Here is a 15,372-nt window from a genome sequence, read left to right on the forward strand (position 1 = left end):
GGACTGGGGTGGGGCGAATAGATTTGTGAGATTCAAATTATCCTTGTCACATTTATGAATTCTTCACTGGTTAAATAATAATCCCACTTTTTCATCCTTCATTTTCTTTTTCTTTTCTTTTTTTTTTTTTTTAGATACATGGTTTCTTCTCTGTTGCCCAGGCTGGAGTGCAGTGGCACCATCATAGCTCACTGCAACCTCAAACTCCTGCCCTCAAGTGGTCCTACCGTCTCACCTTCCCAAAATGCTAAAATTACAGGTATGAGCCAGTACCCAGCCATTGTTTTTTCATTCTTTTCTTCCCAATTTGATTTATAATAGAGTGATAAGCATCTGCCTAATTACAAATAATTATGATAAACAGGAATCCACTCTAACTTCAAATAAAACCAATGTAAGGCACAACTATCCAGGAATATTTTGTATTTTCAAAGTATTTAGGAATTCTTTAATTAGAAAAATAAAGGCAATGGGATTATCTATCAGGTTCTAAAAGTACCCATGAATTAAATCACTTACATCTCCCACTTAAAAAAACAAAACAAAACCTTAAATCACATTGCTGTTAAGCTTTCATACAGTAAGAAATAAGACCAAGCTATGCTGGAGTACAAAAACCTGAAATTCTGAGCATGAAAATAATTTATTGATTAGACATCTTGCTTATTCAAGCATTAGGCCTACTGGAGATAGAATAACACAGCTCATGGAAAAGGAAAAAAATTCCATTCAGCACCTGCTTCCTTTCAAATTTCCTGGGGACATGGTTTATACAATTTGTACTATAGGCTCACCCTAAAGCATCCCCATGTGCTTGATGTTGATTAACTTGAACAGGATATGAGAAACTTTGTGTGCACTCAACTTGGCAAGTATCATTAGCGATGCGACTTTTGGAAACATTCTTAGGTACAAGAAATAGCACTGCCTGCAGTGAAAGTCCTTGATAATCAAAGAAAAGAATTCCATTAAATATAATTTTACAAATATGAAAGAAAATATATGCATTTTTGCCAACAGACTGCTCTACATATCAGGAAAAATGTCTTAATGAGATTCCTCCTATGAGATTAAAAGGTTACCTTTTAATTGACAACTTTCAATTGACATTCAGGTGATTGTGGTATTAAAAAAAAATCAGAAAAATAAAACTGATTTAGCCTAAATAAGAGTTAGGAAAAGAAATGCAAGCCTATTAATATGGAATAATAGCTGCACTTCTTTGGCTAAGTCATTAAAAAATGCCAATAAAACATTTTCAGTCAAATTTTATTTAAAAAAAGCAGCAGATAAACATTACAATTCAATAATCTAATCTAAATATGCACTTGACAATGAAGCATATCTGAGTATGGAGTGAAAACGGTTTTCCAAAAAACCATCAAATATATTATCTCCAAATACCCAAATAATAAATCACTTCTGCAGGCCTTTTGTTAAGTGGAATCATAAACAAAGAACTGAAGATTTATTGCTGTGAAAACAAATCTGTGGTACAGTAGCATGAATCTTGGGTATTTCGCATAATCAGTTAGGTCAAGTGAAGAAGTTGAAAATGTGATAAGAAATTTGTGTGTGTGTGCACGTGTAAATCTATAAGCCAGTTGACCCAAGAGCAACTGAAACATCTAATTTGTTCAGTTGAGATCAGACATTGTTAAATTTCCATTTTTTAGAAGGCAATTAAAAATTACAATTCCAACAGCCCACAAACCAAACAAAAAAAACTGTAGAGAGAAATTAAAACTATATTCAAAGAGCCTTGTTTTTTCAGCTCAATTTCAGCACCCCAAGGAAAATAAAAGCATCCATGACTATCACAGATGGAAACAAAATGAATGTCATTGGAATCAGTTATTTTTCCCCACTGAGGTATAAAATCTATATAGAAATTTGATACTATACTATAACAAATTGTACTTCTCATAGTTCTGTTTTAATTTCCTTTAAACCCTGTTTAATATAGTTTTTTTGTTGTTGTTGTAAAAATGTTGTTTTCATGATTCTGAATCTGGTTCCAGTTCTTTTATTTTTATATCAATATTTAATATACTGGCTACCAGTTCTAATCAGGAAAAAAAATCTTGGAAATCTCTTCATTATGACAGCACGTTCAGCAGAAATTACTGATGTGCAAGCAAACCGTAAAAGGTACAGTTCTCCAGAAAGCATATTTTGTTGATTTTTTTCATTGTCTCAGTATTCTTTACCATGATTTTCGGAGAAAGACTCTTTCAATCTTGTAAACATCAGTGTGCACAGTCTCATTACTATGCAGTTTCACGTCCATGGACAGGAAGGCTGGTTCACAGCTAGTGAAAAGCTAGAGAAGTCTAAGTTTTAATGGCTGATAAACCTTACATCCTGCAGAGGAGGAAAGCACTTTTCCTTTTTTGCTACTTAAGAATGTGGCAGAAATGTATGCTGAGGTAGCCCAGTCAATTCTTATTTTTTTTGTTTTCTTGTAAATTTGGTCTCAGAATATTTCTGGCAGGGTGACGTTTCGAAGAAGCCACTGCTGGGACCGACTTCCATTGCAGTCTCTAATGCTGGGCACCTGGCTATCCTCTTCTGTGGCTTTATCCAGGCACTGATTACTGTTCACATGCTGAAGGGTTAATTTCTGAAATAGAAAAAATCTTAACATGAGAGTGGAAGAAAACAAAACACCTCAAGCATCAGTTTTGGTGATTATTAAGTTCCTCTGTAGAAAAGGTGTGTTTTTTGTAATACACATTATTTAAAAGACGATGGAGAAAAGGTAGGTAGGTGGATGGATGGATGGATCGATAGAGAAACAGAGATAGAGAGAGATAAGTAGGTAGATAGGTAGGTCGATAAAGAGGTATGAGGGAGGGAGAAAGGCACTGGGGTCCAGTAGGGTACACTTGACTTGCTGCAAGATGACCTAAATTCTAAGTCCTAATTCTGGCATAAGCTCTGTAACACTATGAGAAGCTTCTCTTTTTTGTGCTTCAGTTTCCTAAACAACAAAAAAAGACCAGATTAGTGGTTCCTAATTTAGGATCCTCAACCTATTTTCAAACAGCTATTTCAAAATTGTTTCATTTCTCTATGATAAGGCTGTTCAAGTTAATTCTGTGATTCCAAAGCTCAAGTTTTTAGAAACTCAGGTCTCTCTGATAACTCAAAATCATAAGAATGTTGGGACAGCTGATATTTAGTAAAATCAATCTTATGCCTATGTCCATAGCAAACCCAGAGGCTATCCTGATGGTTAAAGGAGATGGTGTGGTACAGAAAGAAAAGCACAGGAATGTGGAGTTGAGTTCACAGCCTGGGTAGCTTGAGGTTTCTCATTTTAAAAATTAGGATCGATCACATTACATATTTTGAGCAGATTTTGGGAAACTACATAGATAATGAAGATAAAGTACATAGTGCCTCACCTACAAAAGAGATTCTTAATAAATGGTTAACAGACATAGCTATATATTTTATCTACTTATTTAAGTTCTAGATTTGATGCGGCAACATGTTATTAGGATAATTCTGAAAGGGCAGGGCAGGTAAGAATTAACAGATAGATAGATAGTTAACAATGATCCACACCAATGATTGTGATAATACAGCTCTGGTCATGTTAAGGACTTCAAAGTAGTTAGTTGTATACAGGAATGTGCATTAAGCATTACTCTACAAATGTAAATTAACTCGAAGGAAATGTAAAATGTTTAACACATAGTTATCTGATTCTTTTACTCATGGCTCTATTTTAATGTAGTTCTTTTATCTGAAACATTTCATTTTCATGAGGCCTTTTTTGCACCTATTAGAACTTAAAATCTAATAATTGTATACAACTACTCAGGCTTCCAGTCATTTATTATTCTTCCGTGTTGTGGTCAAAGTAGGACCTGGCAGATGACAGTCTACCTTTGCAGATGTCACTATTGATACCGTCTTTAGGTTCAGGATTCTATCTTTAATGCTTCCAAATGTAAGACTAGAACCTAGAAGAGAGTCAGCATGGCTGTGGGAATTTTTTTTTCTTTTTTCTTTTTTTTAATGCAGACTTTGTGTAGTTTATTGAGAGGAGGGGCTTTGCAGTCAGATACTCCTGGGGTGATTTCCAGATTTGTCACACACCAACTATATGCTTCTGAGCAAAAACCTAAACTCTTTGAGATCCAGTTTCCTCATCTATAAAATGGGGACAAAAATACCTCACCGGATTTTTATGAGGAAACACTGAGATAATGTACATAAAGTGCTGTCTATCCCAGAGTAAATGCTTGATAAATGGTACAATGACATTTACATACAATGGTAATTTGCATTTATACAGTAATGCTTATTATTGGAAAACACAACATCCTGAGCAGTCATGGACACAATCCAGCAGCCAGAGCGCTGCGGCTCAGCGTGCACATTGCTGCCAATGGCTTCAGTCTCGGGAAAGACCAAAACAAGAGAACCTCTCAAACATTCCTGGAGTTCCCGCAAAGCTTATCCCAGTGGCCTCCCTCATCAGGCCCATGGTCACTATTACTAAAAACAAAAAACCCCCAACCAAGCACAACAAAAAATTTAGTTGGGAGAGTTGGTCTCTCTCAACCCAGTTTCTAAAAATGTGCATTTCACTCATCTAGATTCATTAAACCCAGCACAAAGACACAGGTTATTGCTCTGTGCTGAGTATTTAACTGTTCCACATCAGGACAGAATCCCCATAACTTGGAAGGTGAGCAGCACCCCCAGGGAGCCTAGACTGTGGTAGAGAACCCTGTTCTAGATACAACTCTGGCTGCTGACAGCAGGCACAGAGCCTTGTGGCTTGGAACCTTGTAGGTAGGATGCTGTCATCACAGCACTCCTCAGAGGACTCAGGCAACACCAACTCGTCTCTATTCATAGAGAGCTGGACTAAGGCATCAGGACAAGCAGGTGACAAGCATCTAACTAACCTTTGAAGGAGAGGATAAAAGCTATAATTAATCATTGAGTAAAGTCTACCTGCATCCTAGAAAAAATAATTTGCCAACCTCCTTCTCCTAATCTCTAGATGTAACTAGGTCTAAAATCTGCATTTTATTCCAGAAAGGACAGATACAAGTAGTCAAAGCAAAAGAACCCAGTGCCTTATTATAAATTTTATGTAATATGTAATATAAGCAAGACTCAAAACTATTAATCAAAAATAGCATGGTACTGTGCAAAGAAACCTGGATTGAGAATCAAGAATTCCAGATTTGAGATCTAGTCATACTATCTGGCTGCTCGGGGACCTTGGGAAATTAATTCTGAGTTTCAATTTCTACTTGTATAAAAAGTACCCTGGGTTTAATTTCTAGAGTTCCTTTGAAATCTACGAATTCATGATTTTAGATTACAGATAATTGACATAAGTATTCTGTTATTTTTCTAGACTCCTATGTTTTCAATGGATGGAGGCAGGACGATTCTGATGGGCTGTTCCCCTCCAGTGCTTTCCCTGTAGTCTGCTCAGGCTGTTGGACCTGCATTGCAACTCAACTTCTCCCTCTGCCCAGGGAGAGGGAGGTATTTGTTTTACAGGTATTGACCCCAAAAGTGCTCCCTAATAAACATCCTGAATGCTCAACTTTATCTTGGAGTCTACTTCTGGGAGAAATCAATCCCCAGCATTAATGTTTTATCTCAGCGGGAAAAAACCTTGCAAAGTGATCTAGAACTTTTAAAACTTCACACTCATAACTGGCTCTTTTTTTTTACTTTAATTTTTTGAGATGGAGTCTCACTCTGTCGCCCAGGCTGGAGTGCAGTGGCGCAATATTGGCTCACTGCAAACTCCGCCTCCTGGGTTCATGCCATTCTCCTGCCTCAGCCTCCTGAGTAGCTGGGACTACAGATGCCCGCCACCACGCTCAGCCAATTTTTTGTATTTTTAGTAGAGACGAGGTTTCACTGTGGTCTCAATCTCCTGACCTCGTGATCCGCCCGCCTCGGCCTCCCAAAGTGCTGGGATTACAGGCTTGAGCCACCGCACCCGGCCAGCTCTTTCTAAATACTCTATCTCCAGCTTCTTACCTGTTTCATCAAACATTTACTTTTGGAATACTGTTGTGGTAGACTGTGTAGGTTGGCTAGCCAACAGTCCTTCCCAATCCCTGTATCTCTTGGCCATCTCACACTCTTAACGACTAGAAAACCAAAGACTTGCTTTCCCAGCTTCCTTTGCAACTGGGGGTCACCATGGGATGTTCTGGTCCATAAGACATAAGCAGAGTCTGCTAAGGGGGTTCCAGAAAAACCTTTTGCTTTGCTAATAAAGAGCAACACATGTGGCAGTGTACCATTCCCCTTTCCCTTTTCTTTCTGCCTGGAGTTGGGATGTGATAGAGCTGCAGCAACCATCTTGTGGCCACAAGGAAAAGCTAAGAATATTACAACAACGTTATCCCTGACATCACTATGCCACTGAATTTACTTGTTTTAGCTATAATAAATAGGTTTCTAAAAATACTGCCTAATTAATATACTGTCATTTTCCAATAAACTTACTTAAGAGGTTTTTCATTTTTAAAATTTTGTGGTTGTCACAATGGCTATGGGGTGCCACTAGCACTTAATATCTGGAGCCAGAGATGCTACACACCCTGCAATGCATGGAGCAGTCACACCCAAAATGGCAGTAGCACATACCATGGGAAATCCTGGAACAGAACATTCAGGCCATTTCCAATGGCCATATTAACTGAGCTATTATTATAGGTAATATCATTTTTTCTATAGCCTGACATTGTGAAAGGAGACCCAGGATTTATAAAAGATGATCTCTGTCCTCTAGGATCTAACAATCTAATAGTGGAGAAAAGATTGCTAGATAAATAACTACAAACAAGTACAGCTTTTACAGAAGTCAGAGATGACTGTAATTAAGATTGACACAGTTAATTTCAGGTTAGGATTCATGGAAGTGATGTCAAAGCTGGGTTCTTAAGAATGGGTAAGGTGTGTCAGGCAGAGGGAAACATATTATCTTAGATGTGAACTAGGAAAGTACAAGGTATGTTCAGAGAACAGCATATTGATGATTAAAGTAGACCATGGTTGGTGTATGACTGACACAGTATAGGGAGGAAAGATGGCCAAAGTCAGTAACTTTGGACAACATTTCCATTTAAGGAGTAGGATGAAGAAGGAGAGAGAGCCAGGCCAACAAAAGGAACAGAGAAAAAACTAAGAGAATAACCTAAACAGTAGTGCATCTTATGGTCAAGGCATAAGAGGATATGAAAATATCAGGCCAGGCTGGGTGCAGTGGCTCATGCCTGTAATCCCAGCACTTTGGGAGGCTGAGGCGGGCAGATCACCTGAGATCAGGAGTTCAAGACCAGCCTGGCCAACATGGCGAAACTGTCTCTACTAAAAGTACAAAAATTAGCCAGGCATGGTGGCGGGCGCCTGTAATCCCAGCTACTCAGGAGGCTGAGGCAGGAGAATAGCTTGAACCAGGGAGGCGGAGGTTGCATGAGCCGAGATCGCACCACTGCACTCCAGCCTGGGCGATAAGAGCGAGACTCCACCTCAAAAAAATAAATAAATAATAAATAAAAATAGAAAATATCAGGCCAGGCATGATGGCTCATGCCTGTAATCCCAGCACTTTCAGAGGCTGAGGCAGGTGGATCGCTTGAGTCTAAGAGCTCAAGACAGCCTGGACAACATGGTGAAACTCCGTCTCCACAAAATTACAAAAATTAGCCGGGCATGATGGCATGTGCCTGTGGTCCCAGCTCCTCTAGAGGCTGAGGTGGGAGGATAGCTTGAGCCTGGGAGGTGGAGTTTGTGTGAGCTGTGATTGTACCACTGCACTCTAGCCTGGGTGACAGAGCAAGACCCTGCCTCAAAAAAAAAAAAAAAAATCTCTTTAGTGGCACTAAATGCCTTCAAGAAGTTAAGCCAAATTAAAAAGAACCAGAGAAGGAGATATTGAAGATGTTGGTGCTGGTCCCAGAACCTGGCAAAAGCACAAGTTGAAAAATTAGGCAAATAGGTGGAAAGAGGTTTACCATGGATGCTTTAATTTAACTAATACCTTTTAAGTACTTCCATGTGGGCCCATTTGATGGTGGTGGAGAGAAAGGTTCCAGACAAAAGGAAAGATAAATATGAAAGGTTCTGTTATATATGTCACTGAGAAATCATCACAAGCCAGAGAACTTTATTAAAACTTATATTTTACTTAAGTGTTTAATTAAGTAATTTTAAAAGCCTACTTTCTGCCTCATTTCTCCCAAACTACACTATAGAACTTGAAGACATACAGAAGGAACGGTGGCTGCTCAGTAAACAAGGACCCAGGGATTGGAGGCAACTGTGATTTTATAAGACTAAAATTTAATTATTAGGGAGATTAAAACACGTTTATTTTACTTATTTTTCCCACCTGTCAATATTTAGTGTATAAGACAAGTTTGATCCATATTCAAGGTCCACGAGAATTCATTCCTTTAGATATAAAGTATATAAATATACCCAGTGACACACATAATTCTATTACTATAGGCAACTGCATAACTTACCACTGGGTCATACTCCCAGAGTTGGTTGCCTTTTAGGTGGTGGCATTTGAGCATTGTAACTGGGCCATTAAGTTTGGAAACATCCAAGCAAAGGTCATCTGTTCTAATTTCTTTGTTGGCAGTATAAGAGAAAACCTGGAAATAAAAAAATGCACACACATAAACAGAAAAAATAAATTAGCCAGCATTTTAAATGCCCAATTAGCTGTCAGGGAAAATACAAGTATTTCAAGGCACATGATTTATGTACTTTATTAAAGTAATGAAGAATAAAGTGACGCAGAAAAGCTACCACTAATTTACACTGATGTTATGTTACTCATTTTCTTGCTTACAAGGTGAAGCAAAAATGACCTTGAGCTCTCTGTATACACTGAATGTATTGTCAAGGGTTGTCATCTGTTTGAATAAAAAGGGCAAAATAAATTTTGTGCTCAGCAATGTAAATACAGTTCTCACAATGGGCCTTTCACAAACGTTTCATTAAAAAAAAAAAAAATCACTGGATTGAAAGCTTCCTTCACCTAAAAGTCTTTATTATTTTCTCTTTAAAGGAAGGAAAACATTTCCTGAACGATGTCATGGTATAAAAAAGGCAAAGTAAAAACAAATCTGAAAATTATCCCTTTTAAGAGTTTTCTAAGATACTCACCTGATTACCCCCCATACCATGGCAATTAAAAATTCCAACTTTTTCATTCTCTTTTCTAGCCATGTTATCTAGACACTGATTTGTTTCCACATTTCGTATCTATGGGACAATAAATAATGAAAATATCAGGAGTTGGAGAAGTTAATTAGACAAACACACACACAGATACACTAAAAACCAACCTAAACTTTCCCTGGCACTACTCTGAAATGGCCTATTGGCCTATCACTGTCTAGGTATCTAAAATTCATTGGTCTAGAAAGGTCTTACAAACTGTTTATGTAATTTCTGTGTTTATGAGGGAAGATCCTTACAATTTCTTTTTTCATTTTTTTCAAGTTATTCCTTTCAAATTTGTATTGAGTTCAACAAACTCTACTTTGGTTAATGATTTAAAAAATTAACTCCCTGAGGACACTATTATCAATCAAGACAAGAACATTAATTCTGGTAACTACTCTGATGACTTAGGAGAGACTAAGATGACTCTAGTCAAAGAGCTTGGAACTTGTCTTACCTGGAAGCTTAAGCACAGTGTGGTACAAACTCTACCCTTTCACTAGACATTTGTGGATTACATAAAAGGAATTTAAGTCAGTCATCAGAATTAGGAGGAATATTTTAGGTAATGCCCCTTAATATTCTGTTTCCTCTAAACTGTTGCAGTTTTAAAAGCATATGGTAAATTAACAGACATTTGAAAGTCTTAAATCTATTCCCATGTATGGTACTGTCAGCAGGTTAAGCCAGAAGAGAAACTACATCTGTCATGTCATGTAGACTTTTTTAAAAAGGTAACTAATTTTGTGTGATAAAGTGGGGGTAAACTTAAAACCACAAAAAAGCCAGTTACTTCTATAAACAAATACACAGTCTGCATAAAGGGTGACATATTATTCCAATATTCCCAAGCAGCCAGGAATAAAAACTAGGGTTCTGACATAACAGACTCAGGTTTAAATACAAGTTACCTAAACCTTTTGAGATCAGGAACTTGGGGGTAATGTCAGTTCTATGCTGATGCTATGTAAGACAACGTATCCAGGCACCTAATTCAGAGTCCAGCACGAGCAGGCTCAGAGACAGTAATAATCTGCACTGTCACTTTACCACTAGTCACATCCATCTTGCTATTTCACCAAAATCTCAAACTCAGTTCATTCAAAACAGAATTTTTCAATTTTCTAATATGAACACTTAATCATCTTCACATTTTAATATGTCCCCACCCCATCCCCTCTTGAGAATTGCTACCTGAAACAAACCTCATTACCATTCCTCCAAAAATTTCCCGTTTTCCTGATATCCCTATTTTTATTAATATTCCCACAACTTGTCCAATTATTCAAGCTAGAAACTTCAAAATGTTTTTTTCTCAGGGTCCAATACATCATATCAGTTTCCAAGAGTTCTTTTACCACATAATTTACATCATCATTTTTTATCCATTATTTTAATTGTGAAACCTATTACCTCATAAATAGGTTGTATAAAAGATTTTATGGTTAAATATCGATTTGCATAAGGCACACCTTCCTTCATCCTGGTAGGTGATCAGTTAATACCAGATGATGATGGCTATCTCCCTTGAAAAAGAATTTAGTTCAGATTGGGCCAATCACAGTGACCCACATCTATAACCCGAGCACTTTAAGAGGCCAAGACAGTAGGATCGCCTGAGCCTAGGAGTTCGAGACCAGCCTGGGCAACATAGCAAGACTCTGTCCCTACAAAAAATAAAAATAAAAATCTTAGGCATGGTGGCTCACGCCTATAGTCCCAGTTATTCAGGAGGCTGAGGTGGGAGGATCACTTGAGCCCAAGAGTTCAAGGCTGCAGTGAGCTATAATTGTGCCACTGCACTTCAACTTAAGTGACAGAGCAAGGCCCTGTCTCTTAAAAAAAAAAATAGTTCATATTGTGATAAAGATGAGTCTTTATCTCATATATTCAAATAAAATATTTCCTTATACTTTTGATAAAAATTATAAACTCTCCAATCCTGTTTTCCTCTATTTCTTCCCCCAAATGCAGATGTAAAGGTTGCTAAAGAAAGATGATAAATGCCACAGGAATTATTCAATTAACACCAATGTTACCTTCAGCTTCTCTCGCTCTCATATGGAATGGCCATTTGCTTAAATAATTGCCTATCTTTTACCAAAACTCAAAACAAATTAAAAAATGCAATTCTTGGCGGGGCGTGGTGGCTCATGCATGTCGAATCCTAGCATTTTGGGAAGCCAAGGCAGGAGGATCCCTTGAGCTCCAGAGTTTGGGACCTGCCTGGCCAACATGATGAGACCCTGCCTCTATTTTTTAAGAGATTTGTACATAACAGCTTATACCATCCTTACAACTAATTCCTGACATGCAGGATCTGGGCCTCTATCCCTTGGGGTTACTACTAACCATTAGATGTTGAAAGTGGAGTTTCTCCAAGGACTGGAAACCATTGCTTCCCATTAGCTGTTAGAGTGAGGAGCAACTAAACTGCATCAACAACATGTGGTCAGTGAGGCCCAGGTGAGGTGGGTGGCGTGGTCAGAGACCCAGATTCAGGCTCCTGGTGGGGCCTGGAGGCACTCCTCCAATGTAAAGGGGAGAAACTGGAGATTACACTTCTGAAAGAGCACAGCTATGATGTTTTGAGTTCCTAAGTGAATTTCATATTAGAGGACAGAGGATTCTGTTTGGCTCAACAAATATGTGGCTTCTTTGTAGCTGAAGGGAAGGGACATCTGCTCTCCAGGTGGGTCCCTCTAAATATCACCTGGCTAGAGAATATAGAGTTTTCAGAGAATATTCTTCTTTTCTGTGTAGTGATACATGTGGACTACCTCATCTATGGGGTGTGTAAGATGCTTTTCTCAAGGACATGGAAAATTAGGATGACTATGGGTTAAGTTTTGTCCACTAGGATTCTAGGAGGGAGAGGACCACCTAATAGGTTTGTTTGCTGGGAGTTAAGTTTGAAGAGCCTTTGGAGAAGGAGAAAGTGAGGAACAAACATTTTCTAGGGATGCTGAATCAAATGTTCAAAATTGTAATTCCATATAGCTTTAGGACTATATAACCAATTACCAGCTTTCTAATGAGATGTGGAGGGCAGAAAGGGTGACAACACATACTTGTTTCAAGTTTATACTGGGAAGAAAACAGGTATTTGGGTTGGTTATTCAAAATCTGACATTTGAAAAAAGAATTTTAAAACAGCAGAATTTGGAAAATACAGAAGGAAGAGAAAATACATTCAAGAATTGAGGACTAGCTTTTAAGGATGTTCTACGCAAATGTCTTATTTGTTGGACTTCTAAAAATAGTGAGAACCTTCTGATAAGCAGTATTTTGAAGTTCAATCTAAGGAACGAATGGGCTAGATTCTTTCTGGAGTCTCCCACTCTTCAGAGGATTTTATCTCATTTCTTGGTGTACACACAGTCTACAGCTAACTGCTCAGTGGTCTTATTACACTACCAATTCCTTTTAGTTCACTCTTTTCAAGTCACCTCTTGACTATCTTGGAAAGAGAAAAGCAAGAGGTGAGCCTTGTTTGGTAACATATTCAGTAGTCATTAGGACATCTAACAGCAACTGAGATTCTAAATTATCAGGAACCCTTAAATAAAAGGCAGATTTGATATGGGAAAAGAAGGGAGCTTTTTGGCCAGGTGCGGTGACTCACGCCTGTAATCCCAGCACTTTGGGAGGCTGAGGCAGGCGGATCACGAGGTCAGGAGATCAAGACCATCCTGGCTAACATGGTGAAACCCCGTCTCTACTAAAAATACAAAAAATTAGCCGGGCGAGGTGGCGGGCGCCTGTAGTCCCAGCTACTCGGGAGGCTGAGGCAGGAGAATGGCGTGAACCCTGGGGGGCGGAGCCTGCAGTGAGCCGAAATCGCGCCACTGCACTCCAGCCTGGGCGACAGCGAGACTCCGTCTCAAAAAAAAAAAAAGGAGCTTTTCTTGGTTGAAGTATGAAGTAGATACTCCTGAATATCAATATGGTCCTGATATTCTCCTTAACCAAGTAGGAAGGTATCTACTGACAGGGTGGCTTGGGAATTTGATATGGTACATCCCTATGAATTATGATAATTCCAAATTATTTCAGAGTAGAGAGAATTAGAGGGGGGATACATTAGTTATAAGATTTGAAAACAATAGATTTGACATGACAAATACGGCCACTTCAACTTAGGACCTGGGAAGGAGAAATGAGTGAAATGATAGGGTAGCAGTACATGATACAGACAGATGGGTAACCTCCTGTGTTTGGCTTATTTTATTTTATTTTTGAGACAGAGTCTCACTCTGTTGCCCAGGCTGCAGTGCAATGGTGTGACATCGGCTCACTGCAACCTCTGCCTCCCGGGTTCAAGCAATTCTCTGCCTCAGCCTCCCGAGTAGCTGGGATTACAGGAGCCTGCCACCATGCCCGGCTAATTTTTTGTATTTTTTTTTTTTTTTTTTAAGTAGAGACGGGATTTCACCATCTTGGCCAGGCTGGTCTTGAAATTCTGACATCATGATCCACCCACCTCGGCCTCCTAAAGTGCTGGGATTACAGGCATGAGCCACCGGTGCCTGGCCGTGTTGGCTATTTTAAAACAGCAGTTGTTAATCTCTCCAGCACCATCCAGTAGAACTTTCTGAGATGATGGAAATGTCTATATTTGTGCTAATATGGTAGCAGCCACTAGTCATGTGTGGCTATTGAGCACTTCAAATGTGGCTATTGTGACTGAAAAACCAGGCTTTAAATTCTATTTACTTTTAATTAAATTTATTTTCATTTATTTTATTTTTTGAGACTCTCTTGCTCTGTCACCCAGGCTGGAATGCAGTGGCATGATCTTGGCTCACTGCAACCTCTACCCCCAAGGTTCAAGCAATTCTCGTGCCTCAGCCTCCCGAGTAGCTGGGACGACAGATGCGGGCCACCATGCCCAGCTAATTTTTCGTATTTTTAGTAGAGACGGGGTTTCAGCATGTTGGCCAGGCTGGTCTCGAACTCCTGATCTCAAGTGATCCACCCACCTCAGCTTCCCAAAGTACTGGCATTACAGGCGTGAGCCACCAGGCGTGGCCTAATTTTAATTAAATTCAGTGTAGCCAACACGTCGGATGTGCAGATCTAGATGCTGACACATTGGAGAAAATCTCACCATTTGTGAGGAGCTACTTGTCAATGATGGAAAAAGTTGTACAACATGCTAATAAACCCAAGTTCTCACACCCTTGGCCACCCTATGAAAGTCATGTGGAAAGTGCCCAAGTTTGGTTTGTACTTTCTGAAACAGTGTAAATCCTAGGAGATCTAAGTTATTTCAAGGGGAAAGATCAGTGGGTTAATGGTCCTCTTCATAGGAATTGTTTATGGCTGATTAACACATCTTTCCTTACGTGGCCAGGCACGCCACTGAGTCAAGCCAAAACAATCTAGAAACGACGTACAAACTGAGAGTATCATAAAGGGTGAGGAGCTGTTAGAAACAAACTTTTCTACTTGAATCATAGCAGTGTCTGACTTACAGTGTGTGAATATCCACACTTTCAAAGTGTCTGTAGGGCTGAGAGTTTAGGTTTTGGGGACATGCAGATGGGGCTTCATTCCTGACTAGCCATGAGACTTTGGGCAGGTTATTTACTCTAAGACTGATTCCAAAAACCACAATCTGAACCTTGCAAGGTGCCCCACTAAAAAAGGTGTTTTACGATCAGATATGTTTGGGAAATACTAGTTAAATAAATTTAAATAGGTTTCTTTGTTGAAGGACTTCTCATAGCCTTTTAATATACCATGACTGTTGGTAGGACCGGGGAATGGTGGTACAGATGGATGTAAGATGTAAAATAGTATTGCCCAAACATATTTGACCTGAAAATCTACCTTCTTCTCCCCAGTACCTCGCCTTTCTAATTGAGCACCTTGGGGACATCAGACATCAATATTATTTACAACACAGAATTAAAAACACTGCTATAAGAACCCTTTCTCATTGGTAAAGCAGGGATAAATCTCTCTCTCAGGTTTGTTAAGTGCTCTAAATGAGATAATACATACAGAGGCTCTAGCAGGGACAGACACACAGTAGGCACACAGTAACTTGGTTTTCTTTCCTTTATCCACAGACCCAGCAACTCTTCAACCCCCCTTTGGAAGCAGCAATTTAGCTGTACCTGACTG

General features: G+C 39.0%; 1 protein-coding gene across 3 annotated transcripts in view; it reads right to left on the reverse strand.

The window, feature by feature from the left end:
* Window positions 1-609: 609 nt before the first annotated feature.
* Window positions 610-15,372, reverse strand: part of GALNT1 (polypeptide N-acetylgalactosaminyltransferase 1) — a 91,341-nt gene continuing 76,578 nt past the window's right edge. For all 3 annotated transcript variants that reach the window (XM_030810566.1, XM_030810565.1, XM_003261920.3), the window contains exons 10-12: window positions 9,181-9,279; window positions 8,529-8,663; window positions 610-2,623 (exon numbers count right to left, since the gene is read on the reverse strand). In XM_030810566.1, coding sequence (XP_030666426.1) covers window positions 2,477-2,623; window positions 8,529-8,663; window positions 9,181-9,279 — 381 coding nt within the window. In that variant the 3' untranslated portion in view covers window positions 610-2,476. The remainder of the gene's footprint in view (window positions 2,624-8,528; window positions 8,664-9,180; window positions 9,280-15,372) is intronic.

This window comes from Nomascus leucogenys, chromosome 4 (genome assembly GCF_006542625.1).
Source record: "Nomascus leucogenys isolate Asia chromosome 4, Asia_NLE_v1, whole genome shotgun sequence".
NCBI lineage: Eukaryota > Metazoa > Chordata > Mammalia > Primates > Hylobatidae > Nomascus > Nomascus leucogenys.